This window comes from Vidua chalybeata, chromosome 17 (genome assembly GCF_026979565.1).
Source record: "Vidua chalybeata isolate OUT-0048 chromosome 17, bVidCha1 merged haplotype, whole genome shotgun sequence".
In the NCBI taxonomy this organism is placed as follows: domain Eukaryota; kingdom Metazoa; phylum Chordata; class Aves; order Passeriformes; family Viduidae; genus Vidua; species Vidua chalybeata.
This window is the reverse complement of record NC_071546.1, coordinates 1,311,247-1,336,837: the sequence shown is the minus strand read 5'-3', so window position 1 is coordinate 1,336,837 and position 25,591 is coordinate 1,311,247. Positions and strand designations below refer to the sequence as shown.

The following is a 25,591-nucleotide window of genomic DNA, read 5'->3' as shown; positions in this document are numbered from 1 at the left end:
GGGTAAGACCCCCAGGCCAGCCTCTGAGCTCAGAACTGGACTGCGGGCATCATCAAACACTTTACTGACCACTGCACACCTATGGGCCTGCTAAACAACAGGAAGGTACAACCTGGCTTTATCCACTAAGCTGTCTCCACATGAACACTGAAGCTCCAGTATCACCATGAAAATGGGCGGGTTGGGGGGGCGGTGTGTCCAAAGTCAGCCGATGGGTACAAGCTGTGACAATCCAACCTTCAAGAAGCTCCCAGAAACAGACTGAGGAGGCAAAGCTCCCATTTATAACAACAAAAATAACAAGCTTAGAACAGTTAAAAAAAAAAAAAAAAAGCTGAAACAAAGCCCAACAATCACAAATGGCATGGTAATTTCCAGTAAAAAACGCAAACAAGAACTTCAATCAGTCCATCTTCTTTACTGCAGCTTCCCCCCACCCAAGAGACAAGTCCCAACTCTGGGAAAAAAGCACCTTCTACAAATTCACCTTTCCACCTGTACAACGTTCATTGTTAAATTGTGCACCACCAATATACCCCTTAATCACGACCAATAAACTCAAAAAAATGATCATGCATGCCTTCACTATAGATATATTCTCCACTTTTCTGAGAAACAAGCAACTGATAGGTCAAAACTGAAACTATTTCAAATATTAGTTTGGATCATATTAAATTACAAAAGGTTTCAAATTAACATCTGAACTTAAGCAAAATCTATACTAAACCAAATTCATGCAAAGGAAAAATGTCACAGTTCTTTGTAGTATTTAATAGCAGAATAGCAAAACCCATTTCCTTGAAAAAGTAACTTAACACAGGCCAGGGCTTTGGAGACAGTCACTGGACTTAAGCTACCACAGTAACTGCAATCCTAAAAGTGTTCACTGACTCCTCCCACCAAGTAAGATATTTTTCCCACTCCTTTCGTATTTATTCAGCTGCTTTTTCTTTCTTCTCACCACGATTGTCAAGTATTTATTACTGAAACATGAAGAACAACTTAATTGAAAAACAGACTTAACATCTCAACCACACAGACATTTGCAACAAACCCAAACATGTATTTTACATTGCAAATCATCTTTGCCTTTCTCCAGTAAGGTCTTGTTCTTTCCCTTAAACTCCAGCTATTTCTAATTCAGGCCTAAACATTCTGTCCCATTCCACAGGTAAATCCAGCTGTCTATCACACAGCCTTCCATTTTTCCATCCAAACTCCTTAAGCTGAGATCAAAGACTACACGATATTCCTCTTCTTTGGTTCTTCAACTACACTGCAGTTTCACCAGCAAGTACCTCCACATACCAATTCTTACTTACATGCACCCATGATTTTTGAAGTGATTCCTCAGCATTCATTCTGCTTTCCCCTTCACAACCTCTACCCTTCCCAGACTCTGGAAATCTAAACTATAGTACTACTATACTACACTACATCAATATAATTTTACCCATTCTACACTACATCAATATAATTTTACCCATTCCTCCAAAACTAGGCATGGTGACTTCAAGGCAGAAACTCAGTAAGTCCATCTGTCTAGACTAGTCCATACTGTGTGAACAGCTTGAGTTCAAAGTAAGATTTGAAATACAAATATGCCAGCAATACATTTTACTGATCTTTGCTATTGTTATCATTATCTTTGCTACTGCTATTATTATCAAATTCACATGAAGGATTTTGGTGGCTACATTGTACCAACAGCCATTTAATAAATTAAAAGGTTGTCATACCTGCTTCTTTTCATTGCACTTGTTGAATAATCACCAGAAAAGACCTAAATACTACCGAGGAATTCTTTACGCTATTCTCAGTCACCCTGCAGTTATTATGGCACAGTGACAGCTCTTGCTTAAAAAATTAATAAGGACATAATGCAGAAGTGACCTTTCAATTTCTCACACTTTAAGAACATTACCCCTTCGCATTATGTCAGGCTTTCTTCTTTATGGACTTTATTACTGAATCTAGCTCATGAAATATGATCCGGAAAAAATCCCAGACTGCAGTACTCCCAGGAAATTGATTTCTTTGACTTATTCATTTCAAGTTCAGCTTAACTGCCAATATTCTTTCAGTTCTTTCTGCTTTTGAGTGTATGCTTCCTTTTAAGAGAGAGATTTACACTGATACTACTTTTCTGTCACTAATTATTACCACCTACAGCATGAACATTTTAACTTCTCCATCCTAATCTGCTGTAAAATAATGACTCTTCAAAACAAAAAAACCTAAAAAAATCCCACCATCACAAAAGCCTGACATTAAGGAAGTAGGATAAAGGGAAGGATATGGCAAGGGAGTTTAGAAGTTATTTTTTCTCTTGCCCACCCAGAATAACAATAGAACAATTTAAAGGCCACAAACAGCAAACAGACCTCATGTTCCCTTTCTGTTCTGTTCCAGATCCAGCTTCTCTTGCCAGTGTGCCTTCACAAAAGCACAAACCCACTACAACAGTGGGTTCAAGCCACTCCATTTGTGTCAGAGACAAGTAGGCCAAATTATGACACAATCTTCCTGCATAAAGGGAGAAGACTCTACACAAATGCAGGCAGACGCCTATATATAGGAAATATCCTCAATGCTCTTCCATGTTTGCTATCCACACTATATGCACTGTAAGAGTTTCTAATCTATACCCTGAAAAAATCTGTTGTCATTAGGTTTGAATTTGCTACAAAGGTGTTCCACACCCTTGAGAAAACACATCTCTGCAAGCCAAGCACCTGAAAACTCCTACAACTCCCACCAGGGACCCTCTTTCTTTTCTCAAAATGAAATTAATAGTTTCAATAAACTTTTAAGGACCATGACTGAATTGAAGCAGACCAAATTCTCCAAGCAACCTTTCTGATGAAAAACCTGGAGCAAATTTAACAGCTACAATAGAATTAAATAAATTATATTCACTCTAAGCAGAGAGACTCAGAGTTACCACCATTAGGTGGAACCTGCAAACTTGAGTTACAAACTGCAGAGCACTACCTGTCTCAACCACGCAGCAGTCAGGACAAACATCAGACTGAATATGGCACCACAGTCATTTGTCCATCACAGATTCAGAGCTTTTATGTGAACCTAATGCAGTAGCAGGGGGATCTGGAAAGCACAAAAATATTAAAACAGTATCTGTGAGCTGCCCAAAAAACTTCAAAAAGCAGGCTCTTCCTACCTAAATTACTTCTTCAACCTTAAACAAGACAGAGAATGTTATACTACATTGCCACACCATGGCGATGGAGTGTATATATATTATACACACCATCGCCACAGAACACAGTTACAGGGATTCCCCCCACCTTTCATAATAACAAAATTAAGTGATCCTATGGTTATATATTCATTCCAGTCACTGCACTGAAATAGCTGGTATTTCATAGAGATACATTACCTGCAGATTCATTAGGATTCATAGTACATTCACTTATTAGTTTTAAAACTAAGCATTTCAGGTTTCAGAAAACTTACTGTTTTTTCTGCTTGAAGCTGTTTTTACAGACCTAGCTAATGACAAAATCTGGTACAAAAAGTAACATAAGCTATCACGCAGAAGGAAAAGACTTCAAAGTCTTCTGTTCCTGGAGACATTAAAGTAGCCAAATACTGCCTACTCATTCAAAGAAGTAGCATGATATAGTGCTTGCACCACAAGGAAAAAGTGCCATTTGTTAGGGCTAAGTGTCCAGATGACAAAAAAGGCCTTCAAAAAATTCAAGACATTTGTGAAGTAGGTCATGGTGTTGTGCAAGTAATTTTCCACATATACTTGAAAGGCTTTTTAAAGAAATGCATCCAGTTAAAATATACACACTGACTTAAGTGATAACAACTACAGTTGTCTTAAAAAAAAAAATCTTTAAAAAGACTTACCATCAAAAATATTCTTATTTACAATCTAAGAAAACATAAGACTCTGCAGAGCTCAAGTTTAACTGTTTAACAGCAACTCATTTAGATCAATTACCTATCTCATACATTCTATCATAACAGCTGAATTTACATTTCAGATCAGTTTAAGAATATAAGTACTTAGTCACTGATTTATTGTGCTCCTTTTCACACAAACTCAGTGCTGAAGTTTCTGAACCCATGTCCATTCTTCATTAGATCAGCACTTGGTTGTTTTCACTATGGCTAAAGCATGACAGTTTGAAAGGCCTCAACCTTCCAATTTCCCCCCTAATGCCTCATTTCTGATGATAAAGTTGAAGTTCCCTTAAATGAGGATGAAAACATTCTGCCACTTGCATACCGGTTACTGAGACACAAATTAGCTATACCACCACCACTCTGCACACATACCTCCCAAAAGCACTCAAGTCAATATTTGGAGAGCTCTAAGTGCTATTAAAAACACTCTCATGTATTAATATAAGACTGGACCTGCAACACAGAAAACTGGCTCTGCAGCACTGCTGAAATCTAGTGGGGGAATGCTAAGCAGATGAATTTGTGATATTTAATAACTCTGCCTCCCCTCCTTAAGCAACAGGGTTTTCCGTACATTCAGCCAGTGAACTGCCAGCGTCTAATGTTATTTTTAATTAGCCTCTTCACTTTTATAGCTGGTTGCACTAGTGTTGCTCAAACACACATGGTTTATAAATTCTGCCATTGTATTTGACACATCTGCCCAATAATGAAAAGGTATTGGCAACCATCATTTTCCCTTCAGAGCTCAGCTTCCTGATCAAACAAGCAAGGACTTTCCAAAATCCCTATCCATCCTCCCGTCAAAAGAAGTAGCAATGCTTTGGTTATACTGCTGAAAACAAAGAAGTTTCATTAAAAGCTCATTGAGAAAGCACATTCTGGCAAATGCCACCACAGCAAGGTCACTAAACAAATGAGTGTTACACAGAGGCTTCAAATTTTAGTAACAGAGATCCTATGAATTTCATCATAAAAGGCACTCAAACAAAATAATTTAAAAGGAATTCTTGAAGTAGTTTAGGTTCTGACTGTATCACTGTTTTCCTCCCCAAATCTGCCTAAGTGACCAGAAAGCATTTCTAAGCTTTCTACAGTAAGATAGAGCAGTGCTACATCCACATAGTCACATTCAATGGAAAACAGTCAACATTAAACTAACTCTGAAATTGCTAGCTGGAAGTTCCACCTTCCTTCAGATGGTCAGAAATCAGAGCCATACAATCCAACCAATTCCTTGTTTAACCATACTGTAACTACAACATGCAGAGTTGAAAGAGTCACCAGCCTTCCTGAAGTAGTGACCAGCACAAAAGGCCACACTATGCCAGAGACAGTTTTAGGCAGGATTAATTGCTATTTTCCCTGTCCAAGCCTTAAAAGTCCTTTCTTTTTGGTTTTAAACTTTACATGGGAATTAAATTAACACTCCTGTGCACTGTGCACCGTAAGGGCAATCCCCATTCCAGACCCCAAAGTCTTTCCTGGCTATGATCAACCAGGTCTAATTCACTGATGATTCATAGCAAAAGCACTCAAAAGTTGAGGAAAATGGTGAAGCTGGTGTGATAATAGCAAATATAGAGTTACAAACTGATTTTGTGGAACTCAGACTCATGCTGAAAGAAAACACATTCCCTGTTTCTGAAAGCTTACCTAAGGTATTTGGGAAGCAACTAGTAAGATCATTTAAATTTCAGGCTGTAGACACGAGAACACACAAGAAAGATAGCCACAAATGAGTAAGCTTTGCCTTTGCAGAAGCAGTAAAGGAACTCAGTAGAACTCATCTGGCTAATTCTCTCCAAAGCTGCCATGCTGTGAACACACAAACAAACCCAGAATGGTAACAAAGGAATCTGCACAGAAGTGAATACCAGCAAGTGAAAGGAGTCACAGCCAAACCATCTGACACCCATGTTCAGGCTGGAGCTACCGAAAAAGAACATTTTTAGGGCTGCTTTTTTTTTTTTCCTGTTGGTGTTTATAGCCAGGAGTGAAAAGTATCCAGGTCAGGGAGGTGGGAAACACTCCTTGCACAAACAACACCCAAACACTCCACATAGTAGCAAAGCTCCAAGAAAAATTACTAATGTCAACTGTATAGAAAACTAGCCACAGTTAGACCTACCTGATCATGAGTTAGGGAAAGAGAGGTGGATTTCAGTACACAGCCACAAATCAATGTGCGTACTACCAACCAACAGGTTTTCATTCCATGGAAAAATCCAGACTGTGGAAAAAACAAATCTTTGAACTGCAATCACATTCTCACTGAAAAAAAACAGATAGGAAGAGAACACTTTGAAGTTACTCTTCCTGCAGAAGCATTAAACAGCTTCCCTTCCTCTCCCTCTGTACACAAACTCTAGATCAGTTTTCCCAAAGCCATGAAAAAAAATACAGCCACAGAGCAGCAAGGAGCATCAGCAAACCTGGAAAAGAGCAAAGATAACCAAATGTATTTGGCAACTCTGTCTCCAGACCAAAGCAGAGTTTATGGAAAACCTTACAGCAACAGAATTTAGCATCTAATTTTCTTTTCAAAGACACGCACATCTAAAGCAGCAAACTGACATAAATCTGATTTGTATATTTCCCTGAACTCCAACTATATGTTTCCTAATAGGTCCAGTTTCAAAACTGCTTCTTTCCAACCAATAAGCAAATATAGCAACTAGTTGTCTTCTTTCACTAGAGTCCATATTGAACAGGAATTGCAATCCTTTGTTTCAGGGTCTAATCCGTGTATCTGAATAATGAACCTAAACCAACTCCTCTCAAACAGTGGTCCATTGGACAGCCAGAGGTTTTAAATGGTCCATAACACACAGTAGTTTCAGTTTTGCAGATCAGAAGGCCAACACAGTTCAGTGCTGCTGAACAACCCGACAAGGGCCAACAGCACTTGCTACGAGAAGCAGCAACTTAGGAACCACCACAGCAGAAGACTAAGGAGAAACAAAATAAAGAACCCACAATCATTATTTACATTTAACGCACCACTGGTGTGCCTAGAAACTGGAAACGTACTCTTTTGTAGAGTCTACAGTCTTCAGCACTTCAAAATACTCTCAGCAAAACAAGCTGCTGATTTCACCAAGTATAGGCAATGACTTCAGGGACAGCATGAGCAATGTGGAACTGAGAAGCACATGTATTTTTACAAGGCAGACCTTCAATGTCATCTGCTACACAACTACAGTCTTCATTTTTGCATCGACCTTTCTCTCCACACAACACAAATTCAGAGCATAGACACTCAAGGAAAATACTACATGCTGTGAAAGGAATGCTACTTAAAATAAAGCATCCTTCAGGTTTCTTTAAACCTACAAAGCCTTAAATCTCTCATAAATCTACTTTCAGACCATAGCAACAATTCATTGGTAAAGAACTGCTTTTAATGCTGATATTACAGAATGCCAACAAAATCTGACTGTGACATTAATGGGTAATTGCTTGAAATTTGGTAATACTAAGTCACACTGTCACCCAGCTACTGAAGTTCTTTCATGTAAGTCACAATTTTATCATTGACTAATTGCATTCATTTCTATTTAGGATGGGGGAAAAAACCCATACATTAAACATGTGGTAAAATGTTACATTCACTTTTTTTTTCAGCAGTAGACACACATAAGGAACTGCTAAAAACACCAACTTAGCCAGTTATATAAACACAAGTACCTTCTTGCCATTATTTGGAGAAATCGGACATCAAGGATGTTAACTTCCTTCAAGGCATCAAGGTTAAAAAACAACTGAGGGTTTGAGCAGGAGCCATCAGCTGATTCTGTCTATTGCTACCTCTTGCTAGCAATCAGCTTGGGGTGTTATATCCAATGGCAGTTTCATACCTTCCACATTGGAGATGGGACCTCAGAGGTCCTACTCTCTGTTTTTAATGCTGTTCATGAATATAGACAAGTGCTAAGTAAGCAATTTTATGACCTCTAGATATATAGTCTACAGGTATTGCTCATAATTTAGCATAACACGCAGTTTAAGGCTACTTAAGGCTAACATGAAATCACATTGTTACAGTAAAGAGTTTGCACTGACCCTTGATAATGAACTTTTCTCTATTTTTGTTTTAAGGATCAACTGTAACTATTTGAGTTGATGTACTGTTTCTTACAGATACAGAAAACCTAAGCATGCTATGACTTCCTATTTTTTTCCAAGAGCCTACTCTTCAGGAAGAGGGGATATTTACGAATTTATGCTAAAAGATAAGGAGAATCAACTGCTTGGCAAAATGAAGAGCCCCTGCCCCTTCCCAAATCCTCCATTTAAACATTCCATCCAAGTCAACATTCCCAACACCCATGGCTTTCTGGTTCGTGCTTTTTTTTTTTTTAGATAAGCATTTAAACATCTTTAGATCATACCGAAAAATCAAGAATCAGAAAAAAGCTTTCCAAAACAAACCTGCACTTTTAGCAATTCCAAAGGAACAGGCACACAAGCATGTTTCACAGCGTATGCTGTGTCTATCCCAAACACTAGAAGCTTTGGATCCATTACCAAGAGGATCACGATGTGAAATCAAAAGACAGTAACACAGATCTGTGTATCTAATTCCAGACACCTGTAGTTTAATTACATTTCACAACAAGGCAAGCATTGTTGTGATGCATTTGAACTTGAAAAAGCAGTTATCACCAGTTTTGGTGAGTCAACACACACTAATATCTTAAATCAATTCTGTGAACAATGAAGCCAAGTTTTCCTTTTCAGTAATTTTATTCTAATGTGAAACATGAAGAAACAAGCACCCAAAAAACTCCAATATAGTATGAAACTTTAATAAAAGTTGCTTAAAAAACAAAGAGAAAATTTTAAAATAAACTGACTTGACTCCTAATCACACACATCTTTCTGACATTAGGAAGAGTACTTTCAGACTGTCAGGGAAAAAAAAAGAAACAAAGATCTGCTGTTGAAACATTACTCCCAAAGACTGTTGAAATGCATAACATGAAGCTTCAGAGACAGACAGTTTTATTAACAGGAGGCTTAATTTTAAACAGTATATACAAATCACATGACTTTTCCAAAGTTGGGACCACCTAGTAATCTGTCAAAACAAAATTATGCTAATGAATTACAGAAGCATCTGTGTAATGCAACCGCTTCTTTATTGAAGTACACCTTTATACAATCCTTCCACAGATTCCTGTACTGTGAAATCCTCTCAGGAAGCAGCGCTGCACAGGTTTGGTTTGCAAATCTCTCCTACACACCACATGAATAAAACTGTTGCCACTTGCACCTCTCAATTTTGCCTGCCCATACACTTCAGTGTTCCATGGTATGCAACACCAAAAAGCACTGTTCTTCTTTGTCAAAAAAAAACCCCAAAAATAGTTTGAAGTTTACTATGTTTAAGTACAATGATTTGCAGGGAATAGCAGGATTTTTTTTTTTAGGCAATGCCCAAGTCTTAAAATTTATCATAAGCCAAGCAAGGATGAACCAAAAAAATTCTACTTTTCACTTGCGTAATTACTTCCTTTCCATTTCTCTGTTTTTCCATGGAAGGTTTCACTGCACAACAAAGAAAATGGCAATTCTTTACAAACTTTGAATACAACAGCACAACTTTATTGCAAAAATATATAGTAAACTCAGTACTTTCAAGTTTTGGAGAAAAATAAATTTTATCTCTGAATTCACCCACAACAGTAATTCACAACAGAGTTGCTGAAGATACAAGTTTCTTCCATTAGAACCTAATTTAAAACTTTATCTGGACTCCAATCTTCTACTAATAATCACCATTTTTGTTCTCTTAGCAGAGACTCTATGTGAGGAGTTCAAGAGACATGTGAGAAACACTAATATCCAACTAGTGTCAAAGATCCTTTCTCCACTGTTTTGTGTAATCCTAACAAATCAAGCTACTTAAACAATAATTCTTATTTTCAACTGAAAACATTTAAAATGTACTATAAAACTCTCATGATTTATGTTTGAGGTTAGCTATACTTGTGGCAAAAGTCTTATTCTGCACAGTTATAATTGCAATATATAAATAACTAAAGGTTATACCACACAGAACAGCTTGAATTTTACAGAACGATTCTGCTCATACTCATAGGAATTAGTTTGGTAGACATATCAGCAAAGGGCATAATTCAACTGTTCATACAGTGAGAATTTTGGAAAAAAGAAAGATACATACACAAAACAATTGATCTGTGTACACTGAGAATTCATTCAGTTGCAGAATAAAATCAGGACTTTAAACAAAGCTTTGACCTGTGAACAAAGCAAATTCAGCCAGCTTTTAACCAAATCTAAAAATAGCTATCTAATTTACAATGGCTTACAAGAACACCACTGAAGAGCTTCACTGACTTCATCTATTTCCCTTATCCAAAACTATGTCAAACCAATCTCAGTTTCTCAATAAGCACTGTGTCCAGAAGAGTTTACCAAACTTTTATGACGAAAAAGAATCTGTCCAGCTTCTCCACATATTTGTACGAGGAAAATCCACCACACCTCTCTCCTTGCAGTGTTTCTCATGTAATGGCTAACCCAGTGCTCTGTCTTATCAAAACCCATCTGTTTTACAATTTAAACAATCCACAGGTTCTATCCTGGAAATACTATAAAAACCAATCCAGATGCATTTGTCACAGCACTATGAATATCTATTCTACAACTACTTGATGAACAGCTACCCTAATACAAGTTTTACTTTTCTGGAACCTATAGGCCTGTCATTTAAATCAACAACAGCTGCCATAGCTTCATCACGAGACTCAAATGCAACCATTGCTTCTCCAGTGGGCATGCCTTTCTCGTTGTATTTTAAGCACACGGAACCAGGGATCACTTGGTAACCATAAAAGAAATCCAAAATTTCATCCACCGAAACGGTAAAGGGCATATTCTGCACTTTAATGACAGTTGGCCCTGGCTTCCCAGACCCTGTTCCAAAACCTGGAGGTCCACCAATATGTATGTTTCCTGGTCCAGGTCCAAACCCTGGAGGTCCACTTAAATGTCCAAGACTGCTAGCAATTGCTGGAGGACCAGCACCAAAGGCAGGGGGCCCACTTAAATTGCCAGGACCATTACCAAATGTCTGAGGACCCCCTGCAAAACCTGCTGGTCCACTCAAATTAGCAGGACCACCTGCAAAACCCGGTACCTCAATACTTGCACCAGGTAAAACACTAGCTGCAACTGTGGGTATTCCTGGTCTAGAATCAGGAAAGCCACCTATTCCAGGTGGTGGTAAAGGGGGACCAAATGTGCTAGACCCACTGAAGTTACCGGGGAAATTAAATGGAGGACCATTGTTTGTGTCTTTAGCATTTCCTCCCAAGAAGGCATGCTCATCTCCACCAGGGCCCTGTGCTCCTGGCACAGGTGCATTTCCCTGGATTGGTATTTTCAGGATCTTTTTTCCTTGAGACGCTGGGTTTCTCTCAATATCTCTCATTTCTTCTACAGTTATCAAACGCAAATTAACATCTCTTCCATTCAGTTTTTTACGGTGCAAGCGTTCTGCCTTACGAGCATCATCTTCAGCTTTAAACTGAACCAGTGCTTGTCCTAAACCTTGCCCATTATTATCAACAAGAATTTGTACAGAGTTTTCTTCTACTGCCAGTCCCTCTAGAAACTGAAGTATTTCAATTTTTGTTATATTGTATGGAATATTAGATATATGCGCACACAGTTTTGGCAAGCCTGATTCTCCCTCAGCATTCATCAGAATTTCTCTCTGGTCATAGCTGAAGTTCTGCAATCTTTTACGAATCATATCTATCTTTTCTAACATTGCCTTTTTAGTAATTGGATGTACCTGAATGAAGCGATTCCCTATGTACTGCTTATGATGACACAAAGCTGCTTTATAATCAGCTTCATTTCTAAACTCAACAAACCCCTCCCCAATTGCCTTCCCATTAGGTCCATAAGCTATATAAATGCTGTCCTCAACTATATCCAGCTTTTTAAAAAAATCTATCACATGTTTGTTCTCCGATTCAAAGGGAAGACCTTTCAAATAAACACAGAAACCGTGCTCATGGGGAGATCTTGACCGTGACCTTTTCTGTCCAGTGGGAGATTTGGACCTAGGATGAGCCTGGGGAGGAGGATGTGCCTGCCCAGAGGGACCCATGGTTTGCTTGAAAGTTATGTGGCCTCCAGCAGCTACCCACTGTCTCTCTGTTGCAGGACTAACTTCAACATAGCGCTGAATCATCAGCATTCTGTTTCGCTTCAGTGCTTCAAACGTATCTTGAGGAGAAAAAAACTTAACTAGTCCATTTCCATTATTTCGACCTACATGATCCTTCAGCATATGGACTGCATCCACACGGAGCCCAAGGAAAAAGTCTTTCACATCAGATTCTGTTGCAGTAAAGGGCATTCCATGAACGCTGACATACAAATCATCTGGATTGATGGGAATTGGCTTGACACTACCTTGAGAATTCATCTGGATAGGATTTACAGGATTCATGGGACCAATAAACAATGGATTCAAGCCGCTGTTCATATTCACTGCTGCTCCAGACCCATTCATTCCAGTGGGTAAGGGTGCTACAGGTGGAGGATTCATAGGAGGCATTCCTGATATGGGAGGCAGAGGTGTCATTGGAGGTACAGGGGGCACAGGGGGTATTGGAGGAACTGGAGGAACAGGAGGCAGTGTGGGTACAGGAGGTGGAACAGGTATAGGGGGAATAGAAGGCATTGGTGGCAAAGATGGCATAGCTGGGATAGGAGGGATTGGTGGAGGAGGTACTGTGTTCATTGGGGATGCTGTGCTAGGTATAGTTGAGCTAAATGTTGGACTACCAAAAGTACTCCCAAGATTTGGAGGTGCAGTGCCGATACTGGCAGTAGAAAATGTGGATATGTTTTTATTGCTTTCATGCACCGTAGTAGAAGCAGTTACTACACTAGGAGAAGGATTATTAAAGTTAGGTACAGTAGTAGGTAAGTTAACCCTTCCACTCATTCCAGAACTAGGTGGTGGTCCCGACCTGCTAGCATTTGCTGGTGGCATATCTAGATTGGCAGTTTCAAAACGCCTACGACTGAGCTCTATCATGTTCTGCATTTCAGTTTTACTGCTCAGCAACAACGTTACTTTTGACCCTTTAATTGTACCACCTGTGCGCATCATACCAAGCCTTGCATCTTCATCAGTGGCAAAAACGATGAAAGCCTCACCCAGTTCACCCCCTACAATATGCACGCCCCCATCGGGAATGGTCAATCCAGAGAAGAAGTGGCGAATGTCCATGGTCCCCGCCACAATCGGGAGACCTTGCAAGCGGATGACCACAGCCATGCTGCGCTGAAACAACACACACCTGCAGATGAGAAAAGGCAACGGCTATGTCAGACTACTGTTCGTGACACCATGCAATTACCTACAGACACCATCTACTATATTTGTTTTTATACACCTAATAACATCTTGCAAAGATTAAGCGGTTTATATTCCAAGTTCCTTATTCATGTTTGTTTACTTCATACAGACTGAAGTATTAAACATTTACCAACATAATCAGTATACATTTTGCACTAGAAATTCCAAAATAGCTGTTATACTAATATCCACAAGTGTCAGTTAAAAAAAAAGGAACATCAAAAATCAGAACTATTACATCAGTAGTTCAATAATTAATGGAACGTAAGGAAAAGGAGTATTTTAGCCACACAAAACAAAATTAATTTACTATACACTCATATGGTATCCACTGTACCTCACAACGTGGCTGAAAAATTCTGCACAGCTATGGGAAACAAACAGTTCCCTTTAATTTGGGGAAGGATTTTACCTCCTGCCAGGTGAAGACAACTACAAATATAACAGTGGGCTGGCTGGTAAAGAACAAAAACCCATTATGGACAACTAGCAACTGTGAAACCCACAAGACATCCTGACAGGGAGTATCTATATTATACTGATCTGATGTTTTTTCTCCTAGAAAAGGCAAGAGGTCCAGGTGACCTGAAGCTTGCTATTATAAACTAGGCCAAGACATTTTGTGACAATAGAGACCTCATCTAAATTAACATCTATGCATATCTAGATAGATATATGACCTTTACAATTTTCAAAAACAAGGTATTTTTTTTAAAGTTGCAGATATGCTGTCTAGCATGACCCCTTACGTCTCAGACACAAGTAAATGAATTTTATCTCCACAGCTGGCATTAGTAGATGCTTAAGGTAATTCTGAACAGCTAGATCTGAACAGTTACCTTATGACCTCAGAAGTCCAAGGTCATATCAGAAGTTGAAGATAAAGAGGAAACTAGATACTTGTCAATTATGCAAATCTTCAGCAAAGGCTGAAAGCATGATATTAAATAATATTAGCACAATTCAACATCTCAGAAGCCAGTCTCTCATCCTAAACCATCAGCAATAGCACCATGCTTCACTTGAGGCACTTAATCTCTGAAACTTTTTGACTTCCTAAGTACAAGCCAGTTCAGTATCTGTATGGAAGATCTCCAAGGCTCCTGTAAGCCACATACCAAAAGTGTTAACTCAGCATTTGAAATCAAGGATGAACCAGATCACAGAATCACAGAAGTGTTTAGGCTGGAAAAGACCTTAAAGACCAAGTCCAACCAGATGCCCCAGTGCAATGCCACAAAGCTATGCATCAAAGACTCCCGGCCACGACCAAAGCTCTGACCAACCACGATCAATAACCGTCTCCCAGCAACTCAGCTATATCCCAGCATACAGTGAAATCTCTAAGTTGGCTCCATTTGCTAGTCCAGGTCATCCAAACACTTTAGAGAAGACAAGTCTTGAATGACTAGGTAAAGCCACAGTTTATTCAGGTAAGGCTGAATCCAGCCTTGAATGAAAACAAGGCTATGAAAACAAGAGTAACAATTCTTCTATGGGGTGAAGAAGCAGCAATTCTTTTGTTTGTGTAATGGAACCTCAGATTACTAAAATGAGTCCTTAAGTATTTTGTTCTGTTGACCAACACACCAGAGCTAAATTCTTCAACACATTAATGAACTCAAGCAACATGCTGGGGTATTACAGGGCATTGCCCCATGACTATCACCAGACACCAGAAAAGTGTGGAGGACTTTTCTCCCTCAAGGAAACAGCAAACAAGCCCATTTGCACAAAGTCAGCTCTGCTGCTCTAGTCACACTGTGCATGAATATTGGATTCCTTACTACACCATCCTGAAAGAGAGACTAGAACTTGCAGTTCGTAACATAAGAAGATTTTAAAAAAAGAAAAAACACTATTAAGAAAATCTCTATTCCACCAAGGAAAGACAGCAACAGAAAGGCTTATACTATATACTAAGCTTCAGGGACAATTTTTTTTGAAAGCAACTTTCTCATCTCCATGGTGAGACAACAGGAGCAACATCCTTGCTTTTAGTTCTTATAGCGCAATTACATTTAATCTGAAAATAAAATTCATTGCCCAATCATTTTCCAACAACGAAATAACTTGCCCATGAGGAAAAAAAACACAAGTCAAAGTAAGGACCTATGCTATCTAAAACATCTAAAAACATATCTAAGACTTTTTGCACTGTTTTAAAAAGCAGTGGTTTATAATGATTCTGTTGTTTTATTTTAAATTTGCCTAGCATTGATGACAATCTCTGAAATTAAAGTTAAAATGAAAATTCTGCCTCCTTTAAAGAAGCTATATTAAAGCGTATTGTAAACCCAAGGTTTATGTTGTGCTACAGGATTGCTTCTGAATTAGATGATCCTGAGGCAAGCAAGCGGTATAAAAGTATCCCTGGCTTGGCACCTATGCTTTGAAAACCGGAATACTACTAAGAGCAAATCTTGCCAGGAGGTTTAGATTTCTTCTACTACCTATTATACACAGAAATTAGTTTCAGAAATTTTTACGTATCAGAAGTTAAAGACATTTTAAGCGTCTTGTGTTAAGTGGGAGACTACTTTTAGCTATTTCTTTAATGCAAAAGGGATGACAACCTGATATAGCCATTGCTTGAACAACGGCAACTTGGGAAGGTGTGGGAAGACCTTGTACTAAAGTCTGCTGGTTTGGAACACCTTATATTCTTTAACAGAACTGGCACCTGCTAGATAACTGCATTTATAAATTATTTCAGACCAGAGGACAAATCAACAGATAAAGTCACAGAAGAGTTCAAGCATTTGAACATTTACATAACTTCTGGGATAATGCAAATCTTTCAGCTTTGCACTAAATTCAAAACTTCATAATAAATGCTAAGAGAGTACTTGAAGTCTTGTTACTAAGTACTCTATTCAGACCCACTAAATCACTATTGACAAAAAATCTGAAGAGCTGCTTAGGCATATAGTTACTAAAAAATTATCTGCAATGACTTCAGTGTAGTTAATTCCATGCAGAGTATTAAGCAAATGCTTGCTTAATATTAAGCAAGAGCTGACAATAACATGGTCTGAATAAAAAGAATTTTAAGAACTTGACTAAGCAAATATTTTTAACAAAGGAACACATAACACAGCTGCTTCATTTTTTCAGAATTTTGATACTTAGACAAAGTATTAGTGTCAGTTCTGTTATTTACAGAAAAATCTCAAGGATCAAAAGGGCCAAATTTTAAATTTCTAAACACTCACTAACTACATTTTTTCCAAAATGCACTTAGGAGACAATAACCCACTTGCTCAAATTTTCCAAGTAATGAAAATGCAAAGCCTGCTCAAATCTTTCACTGTTCACTTGCAAAGACCAGCACATGCAGAGGCAACATTAACTTCAGACACAAAACAGGCCGCACATCAGTTCAGCAGGCACTGAAGGCTTTTTGTTGGGCTGTCAGTTCTCAGGCTGCCTGCTTTTCTCCTAGTACAAAAAGGTACTTCAAGGCAAAAGTGGGTTTTATTGCCATTTTGTGTGTTTCATATATTTGTGGAAAGACAACATCCTAGGAGTGTACTATGGACAATCCATCCCCATTAGCAAGTCGTGATCAAAGCTGGAAATTTACAGGCTGCTGACAACCAACCTGATTCAACTCATTTGATGAATTTTAACATGTCTTGACAGAAATATCTTTAAAAATGTTGACGTTACACTGGAAAAAAAGGTGTAAAAGATGACAATACTATTTATCTCATCAATGTGCTAGTTACTAAAATAGTAATAATTTGGGTCATACATATAAATTTGTAAGCACACTAGATTAGCCTTTTAAGATGTATGAATTTTGCAATAGAAAAGTTCAGAAGATTCATCCTAGCCTCTGGGATACCCACAATACCCACATGATATACACATACACAAAAATACATTTGGCAATTCTTGGATGAAGACTAAGAACTTCAGGAACACTGGTATTGTAGGAGGAATTTTAAGTATGAGACTGTCTCACAAAAGTTAAAACTGCAAACTACAGTTTTGTCTTTTACTTAAGGCTAAAATCAACCTGTTATAGTCATCTTGGAGCCAATTCAAAACTATCTGACCCCTTTAAGTGCTGCAAAACCTAATTAGAACCAATTGATGTACGCTTCTACACTCCAACAGTTACAAACACACAGACCTGTGGCTTGCAGCAAAGTAACTGCATTTTCCAACAGTGCAAAATAAACAGGAGAGTGTTCCAGACTACCACATGCTGATGAAACAACAAAACATTAGTTTGGCAAAAAATTCTGTTTACAAGAAAAACATTGCCAAAACCACCATCACCAGTGGTAAGTAGACAAGCTACAGATTATTGGACTCAAGTCTTTTGAGACTTGATAAATTTACAGATTCCAAAAGCTCCATGTGTTTCTTAGGATATACTCAATATGCATATTAAAAAGTCTTCAATTCAAAATCTCTTACCTGCAAATACAGATGTTTTTTCTTAACAAGTAGCAGAAGCCAAGCCAATCCTGTGGGCAACCAATTAAAACCAACTTTTAGACTGCAATAAAGAATAAATGGAGGCAAAAATCAATGCAGGCAACACAATAGCAGTAACAGTCCACAAAGAACTGTATACACAGAATTTCAAACCTGCAACCACCACAAGGCACTGCAACATAAAAGAATCATAAGGGTGCATTTTCTATACATTATCTCTATATGACTTACTGGTAATTGCATTGTAGAGCTTTTGTATGGTTTGAAGACATAAAGATGCCTTTCACAAAGAATACAGAAAGAGCCAGAAAGCATTTAAAGAGTCTTCCAAATTTTCCCATCACCAATAGGTGAACAAATCTCTCTTTCAAAGGCAAAGAACATGAGTAAAATACTTGAAAGTCCTGAATTTTACCAAACCCTTGCTCCATCAATAATGGTATTCCTTCCTCCAACTGTGCATCTACTCAGTTGAACAAAGTAAGGTAGAGTAAGCCATGCCTAAGGAAACCACCCTAGAGCTGCACATGAAGAATTCTTCAAGTCACACTAGCTGGGTGAAACTAAGTGACATTTCACAGCCATATCTATGCAGTCAACTCCACAGAGCACACAGCAAGAACTCCCGTAAGATACTCTACTTTCATTTGTAATCTGCCATTTCATTACCCAAATCCTCATCAAATGCCCATTTTTTTCATCCCTGTAAAAAAAATTATCTTCCCAGGTTCACAACTCAACAAAAAAGCCAAGCATTTTAAGTGGCAACACATGTATTTTGTATTTAAAGATGGGATGGAAAACCTTTGTTCTTTCATTACTTGGCAGACCACACTAAAACTGTGATTCTTTGGAAAGCCATTGAGGAATGAATCTCACTAAGAACAGATAACTGCCTCCTTCTCACACAACCCCAACAACCTGGTTTCAGTTACAAGCATCATTACCAAAGTGAACTTGGAGCAAGAAGTACTAACAAACCCTTCACAAACTCCCTAAGAGAATTAAAACAAACATAACTATCTAGGACATTAATGGTAGACTTACAAGTGAGATCTTACAAGTGAGAAAGATAAAACTACACTTACATTAAAATAGCAAACGCATTTAGAAAAATAAGACTTTTGTTTATTAGACCTTTAAGAGAAACATGCAATCCTATATTAGAAGGACTCAACTATATACTTTCATGTATAGCAGTGTCAACCAGCAGTTTACAAAGAAAGAAAGAAATGCAATCACCTGAAAAACTGTTTCATGCAAAACCACACCTGCTCCAAGCAGCAGATAAATCTTTCATGCACACGGAACTTCCCATTTAGAAGAAAAACCTAAATCATTAGATGGATTTCCAGTATAGCAACCAGGTTGCTCATCAAAACGCTGAAAACAATCTGAACATCTGCAGTGGACTAAGACAACACAAACAAAACCAGGCAGCATTCAGAACAGGTGCAAAACTCCACTCTGCTATGTTTAACTTCTCCACCAAATACCATCTACTTTCCATTTCAAGTGTCACATCTCTCAACTTTATAGAAAACCATCCATGCCTTCTGTAGGCAAAAATAAACTTTCCAATCAACAGAATACACAAGAGCACATTAACTAGACAAGCACCGGCTAGAGCACAGGTGTTCCCACACAGAGCTGGCACTGCATCTCTGGGAGTTCTCCAGAGAAATTCCACAACACCCTGTCCGCTGTACAGAAAGGTCCAGCATCCACTGGATGCACAACAAATTATTAAACCAGAGGAATCCACCAAGGAAACAACCAGCCGACTTGCCTGCCTAACCCTAGTAGATCAAGGTGGGGATGTAAACCACTAAGAATAACAGATAAGTTTAAGAGGGAGTAAAACCAGAGTCATGAGCTTTTTTCGAAAGAAAACTCAGACTGTGTATTTCCAGGGCTCATTTGAAAGCTAATTTTTTTTTTCTTTTTTTCTTTTTTCTGGGAAGGGTGGCTTTAAGGTGTTGGTTTTTTTATTTGTTTTTGGTTTTTTTTGGGTTTTTTTTTTTTTTTTTTTTTTTTTTTTTTTTTTTGCTTAGAGATTTTGGGGGAGCGGGGTGGTATTTTGTTTGGCTGGTTGTTGCTGTTTGGTTGTTTTGGGGTGTTTTTTAGCGGAGCTGATTTTTACTAGCAGAAGAGACTTTATTGAACAGCAACTCTGCTGGTGTTTATAGGGTACCCCCGACGAGCGTTGGCAGCGCCGCAGACACCGGGGACCTTCCTCCCCGGGAAGTGTGGAGTGCTTGCCTCGCTTCGTCCCCTGGGGCGGGGCGGGGCAAGGCGCAGCTGCCCCGCCTGAGCATCCCCGGGATCGAGACACACCGGGGCCCCGCGCCAACAGGACCGCAGAGCTCCCCGCACCCGGCCCGCCGGGCGCCGCTCCGGACCCGTCAAATCCTCGCCTCGGGCCCCGGCACAGCCCCCGCCCTGCGGCCCGTGCCCCGGCTCGGGCCCCGGTGCCGCCGCAAGGTCACTCGGCCGCCCCCGCCGGACGGGCCCGTGGCGCCTGCGTTCGGCCCGCACAGACTCACCTGCCCGCGCAGCTCCGCGTGCGCGGGCGGCGAGAGGGAGCCACGGACGGGGGAGCGGCCGGGGCCGGCCCGAGCCGCGGGCCTCAGCGCGCCGGGCCGCAGCGCGGCACGAGCGGCCCCGCTCGGCGCCCCGGGGCCGCAGGCGGGAGGCGCCGCCCGGCCCGGCCCTTTGTGCGCGGGGACGCGCCCGCCCGGCCTCCCTCCCCGCGTCTCCCCGCCGCGCCGCGGGCCCGCGGGGACCGGGCAGGCGGCCCGGCCTGCCCGGGCGCCGCCGCGCTCTTACCGAGGGATCTGTACGGGAAAAAGGGGTTAGAACGGAGCCACCCCGCCCGGGCCCGCGGTGCACCGAGCCCCGCGCACCGACCGCAGCCGCACAAAATGGCCGCCGCGATGCGGCGCCGCTGGGGGGCGGGGCTGGGCGGGGCGGCACGGGGAAGGCGGGGTCGCGCGCAGAGGCGGACGGCGCATGCGCCGGGCGGGGCCGCTGGGGGCTGTTGCTGAGGGAACCTGGACTCGGGCAGAGCGCTGAACTTCTGAGGAACAAAACAACCCTGAGAGCTGGTCCTTAACTCTTGACGTACGACCAAGTTGCAGAATAAAAATGAAAGATTCCTGAGAGCCGATGCCGCGTGCTGTGTTTGTCCTATTGGCTTGACTGAATACAGCACTGATAACCAGGCAGTGCCCTGAGCTCAGGGATCCCCGGACTCTTCTGGGTTCTCCGTCACTGCGCTTCAACGGACACAGGCACAGCAGCACCAGCCGTTTCCAACGGGAAAAAAAAAATCCTGTTTAGTCCTCTGCAAAAAACGGATAAAAATAAATAATTGCCTCCCTTTACAAACGCTTTTGCAGTGAATGTTGGAGTTCAACAACTCAGTTAACTTTGGCCTTGGTTTCTCTTTAAGGGGTGAAAACCAACAGATTGTCATGCTTGTGCTTTCCTGAGGCAGAGAGATCCAGTGTGGGGTTGCTCAGCAGCACAGTAATCCCCACTCCATCATTTGTTTTCCTGTATATCCCTTCTTTTTACTTCCAAATTCTACTTTACTACTCTCATCCCCTCCCAGGCAACAGCCCACACTTGCTTACCTTCTCCCTATTAACCCCAGTTTTTCAGAATTTGTATTCTATTTGGTATTTATGATTATAGATTGCCTGAAAATACCACTTCTGCCAAGCTAATATCTCCTTCTTGTCTTGGCAAGTGTAGGCAGTATCCAGTAATTCACCGTTCTATAGCACTAGTGACAATAGATAGGGTTGGCTGTCACCATGCACCCCTGACATAGCCCAGAAAAGCAAGGCATTGAAGTCACCAGAGGCATCAACAGCGAGGCTCGCCAGCTTCCCTGGAGAGCTGGTTGCAGCAGGAACATCTGCAGCTCAGGGCTTCACTCTGTGACACCACAGCACTTCCCAAGCTGCACCAGCCACCCTGCAGTGGGAACACAGTGTGGGATAACAAAAGGACAGTGCTGGAATACCCCAGGTCAAAGGAAAAATAAGACTTCTCAGCTTTTGTGCAATGTGATGAGTCGCCACAATACTTTCTATTGTTCAAAAAAGGTATGGTGAAGATACTTGTGAGGTTTACTGTGTGGACCATTAGGAGCATGCCAAGGGACCAAGAGTACCAAAGACAAGTCAGCAGCCTGATGCAGATAGTTACCAATAGCAGGAGGAAAGTATCTATGGAAAGTAACACCATGATAGACAGAAGTTAAAGGACAAGCGATCATGTAACCATGTTTTTCCCTGGGGAAGGCAGATAGAGGAAAAAAAGCATTAGAAAAGAATGGGATTTTCCTTTATTACGTACTAGGAAACCACTAGGAGCACACTAATTTATGTGTCTCCTTTACCTAAATCAAAACTGAAGAAAGGTGTATGCAACCAGGGGAAGAAAATTTACACAAGACATTTTAAAGTAAAGCTTGAGGAAACCAGCATCCACTACGGCAATTGCACATATGAAATAAATATATTTTTCTCCTTGCAATATTAGTTTTGCTGCACCATTAGTCTGGAAGTATTACCCCAAATCCAAGGTTCTTTGCTTCTCCAGACCCTAAAGGTACAATTCCATAAATACAGCCTCTAAACCTATTCCTTCATCTATGGTTTGGATGAAAGAACTCAGTTTGCTAAATGATTCATACTACTTTGTGTTTTCCTTTCCAATAACTACATGTCAATCACAAATCTTGTTTCCATATCATTTAGAAAACCATTAAACAGATATAATCCTCACAGAGTCTCCCAGAAACACTCTCTTCATTCCTCATCCCAATCTCTACTTAAAACCTGTCAGTCAGATATGATCTGGCTTAATGATCCTGTGTAGGTACTCTTAGAACCAAACACTTTGTTGGTTTTACTATGCCTCAGCACAAGCCCACTCTGATTGTTCATTAGTATGAGCTTTGCTTCTTGTAAGAGCATCTTGTACCTGCCTTTTTTATGACTCTGATTTGGATCAGCTGTCAGAAGGATCATTTCTCCCAGCCACTAATATTGTCCATTTTAAAATCTGGCACTTTCTTCCTTCCAGTGCAGAACCTTATTCACCAGCCTGAAATTTCATCAAAGCTGTCAGTAGTAGAGGTCTCAGGCCAGTTTTCTGGGACTCAGCACCGGGAAACTGTACCATTTCAAAGCAGAGAGCATACATGTCAGCAGATACAATCTGACTGGAAACAGTTGGCCCATGACGGATGTCACAATTAGAGAATTACCAGCCAGTCAGTCACGCAGGTGTACTTCCACAAGGCTTCCATATTTCCCTTTTTAAAAGCGGGGGATATTTTCCAGTCAGTGAAAACTTCACCAGACTGTCACAACTTCTCAAATTGATGAATTGTGTTTAGCCACTTCCTCTGTCAGTTCCATACAGGCATCCTGGTGTTGCTGCCTGACTTTGTGTTTGTTGGGATACATTGCTTCTGAGTTCAGAAGAGCTGATCCCTTAATATCAACCAGTTTTGATATAAAATTTCGACAGCCAAACTGATTTTTATTTTTATATCTTTTATTTTAAAGAAAGCAAGCAGCACTGGGTGGCCGGGGAGTCACCGCTCCACTAACAGCACACACCACTACAAGTTCACCAGAGTATATATACTGTTTTTAAGCCTACAAAGCATTTTCCAGTGTGCTTGTGTTAGTCCGAATCAGCAAATATCAATAAACTGGGATCAGAAATTTCATAATCTTTCCAGGTGGTCGTTGGCTTCCTGTCCTTCTTGTGGTCATCTGGAGGGAAGCCTTACCGGTGTCTGCTACATGATTTTTGTCAAGTGCATCAAGCTTTTTATTATACGTAAGCATTTAGTCACTTTGTTGCAATATCCCTTTAGCTTTACCACAACTTCCTCTATTTTATTCTAAGCATCAGTCGTCTTGCTACCTCATCTCTTTACTAGTCTTCTTCTATTTTGATGCTTTATTTGGCTATTCGGTCAGAAAGCTTCAAAACTGTTCTTTGTAGCTATCCCAGGGAATGCATCCACTTTCAACACAGCAGATACAAGCATTTGCTGATTCCATTGCCAATTGACACGAATCACAAAAACATTTTTCACAGTTTTCACAGTTTGATGTAGGATATCAGGTTATAACTGTTAAAGTTGTTAAGGCTTATGCTCACCAGAAGGCCCTGTGGGAAAGGCAGAGCTGCAGGCTTTATGAGTGAGGAGAGAGTCAGCTGAGTGACAGCTGGGAGTGAGCTTGATTGGCTGGAGGAAGGAGTGGCCGGTGTATGAGCAGGGAGCTGACAGGATGACAGGGTGCGTGGGCAGCAGCACTGCAGCTGAGCCAGCCAATGGGTGCCCTCTTTCTGTTAATTTTTGTTAGGCCTCAGTTTGGTTTCGGTATGTCAGGTGGAGATTGAAGGTATAAAAAAGGGGCGATTTCTGTCATAAAGGAATCTCCTTTGGATGCATAAGGAGCTCTGTGTTGTTTTGTTCCCCATTGCTACAGCTTTCTTGGGCTCCTCATCCCTCTAGGGCATTATCCCATAGGACTCTATCAAGCAGATCCCATGTGAGTCCAAAGTCTACTCTCCTGAAGTCGAGCACAGTGGGTTTGTCTCTCACCCTCGTCATTGCCCCAAGCATCTCAATGTCCACCATTTCATGGTCAATGCAGCCCAGGCTGCCCTTGAGCTTCACATTCTCCACTGGCCTGTCCTTGTTGGAGAGAATATGGTGGCATAGCACCTCTCCTCACTGCCTCCTCTACCACTTGGAGAAGGAAGTTGACATCAGTATATTCCATGAAGCTCCTGGATTGCCTGTGCCCTGCTGGGTTCTCCCCCCAGCAGATGTCAGGGTGGTTGAATTCGCACATGAAAACTAGGGCTTGTAAACATGAGGCCATTCCTGTTTGTCTGTGATGACCCTCATTGGCTCATCTTCCTGCTTAGGTGGCCTCCACAGACCCCCACTGTGATGTCACCTGTCCCTGCCCTCCATCTAATCCTGACTTCCTTAACTCTCAGTCAGTTCCTCATTCATCCCCAGGTGGAGCTCCATGCACTTCTGCTGGTCACTGGTATAAAGAGCAACATTGCCTCTCTTCTCCCCTGCCTGTATCCTTCCATTCCAACACTCCAGTCACAAGAGTCATCCCAACACACCTCCCTGTTGCTAATTAGATCACAGCCCTGCAGGCACATGAACAGTTCTAACCAAAATGGTTCTCACTTCAGATGCCTTTGTTTTTTTCACTGTGTGAAGGGCAGAGCCTTGAGAAGCAGGAGGATTGGCCCAGGACCCATCCTTTGGGGATTCTCTGAGGGCAGAAAATGGAAGAGTTCCCAGCTCAGAGAGGCCCCAGAACAGAGAGATCACTGCAACCCAGGAGAGCCCCCAAGGGTCTCACTCAGGGCCACAAGAGATGGGCTTCAGTCACAACAGTGTTTCATCCTAGCCCCACTTCAGGTCTGTCATGATCCGCTTGTTGCAGGGTGTCGTGATGGTTCTTTTCACCAATCCCAAAAGTGCAAAAAGGCAAACAGCAGGGGACTGTCAGTTAATCACAACAAATGCACCTTTATTAGGGGCCAAAACAGTAAATGCAATAGTGGGGGATCAGAAAGGAGATAAAAGGATAGAGAGAGAATAGGGGAATGGGAATAGCTACCAACACAGGCGAGATGCTCAGTGGTCTGGACGATGGGGATCCGTCTGTCGTGTCGGGGAAGTCTTTGAAGTTCTGGTCAACTCAGAGGTCCAGTTAA

At 41.0% G+C, this 25,591-nt stretch overlaps 2 protein-coding genes across 5 annotated transcripts in view; both read right to left on the bottom strand.

Moving 5' to 3' along the window:
* Positions 1 to 13,229, bottom strand: part of CPNE1 (copine 1) — a 37,298-nt gene extending 24,069 nt beyond the window's left edge. The window contains exon 1 of the mRNA XM_053958146.1: positions 13,150 to 13,229. The gene's annotated coding sequence lies outside the window, so the exon portion shown is untranslated. The remainder of the gene's footprint in view (positions 1 to 13,149) is intronic.
* RBM12 (RNA binding motif protein 12) lies at positions 8,730 to 21,679 on the bottom strand. 4 transcript variants are annotated; one of them, XM_053958126.1, is made up of 4 exons: positions 21,442 to 21,679; positions 20,633 to 21,149; positions 17,783 to 17,864; positions 8,730 to 13,292 (listed from the first exon to the last, which is right to left on the bottom strand). In XM_053958126.1, exon 4 carries the CDS (start codon positions 13,268 to 13,270, stop codon positions 10,631 to 10,633), a length of 2,640 nt encoding a protein of 879 aa, XP_053814101.1. In that variant the 5' UTR covers positions 13,271 to 13,292; positions 17,783 to 17,864; positions 20,633 to 21,149; positions 21,442 to 21,679; the 3' UTR covers positions 8,730 to 10,630. The 4 variants fall into 4 exon arrangements, with proteins under 4 accessions (XP_053814101.1, XP_053814104.1, XP_053814102.1 ...); XM_053958129.1 differs by having other exon boundaries at positions 17,783 to 17,832; XM_053958127.1 differs by lacking the exon at positions 20,633 to 21,149.
* Positions 21,680 to 25,591: the final 3,912 nt, after the last annotated feature.

Excerpts from the sequence above, each read along its gene's own strand:
- RBM12 (XM_053958126.1), bottom strand. The coding sequence starts at position 13,270 with ATGGCTGTGGTCATCCGCTTGCAAGGTCTCCCGATTGTGGCGGGGACC.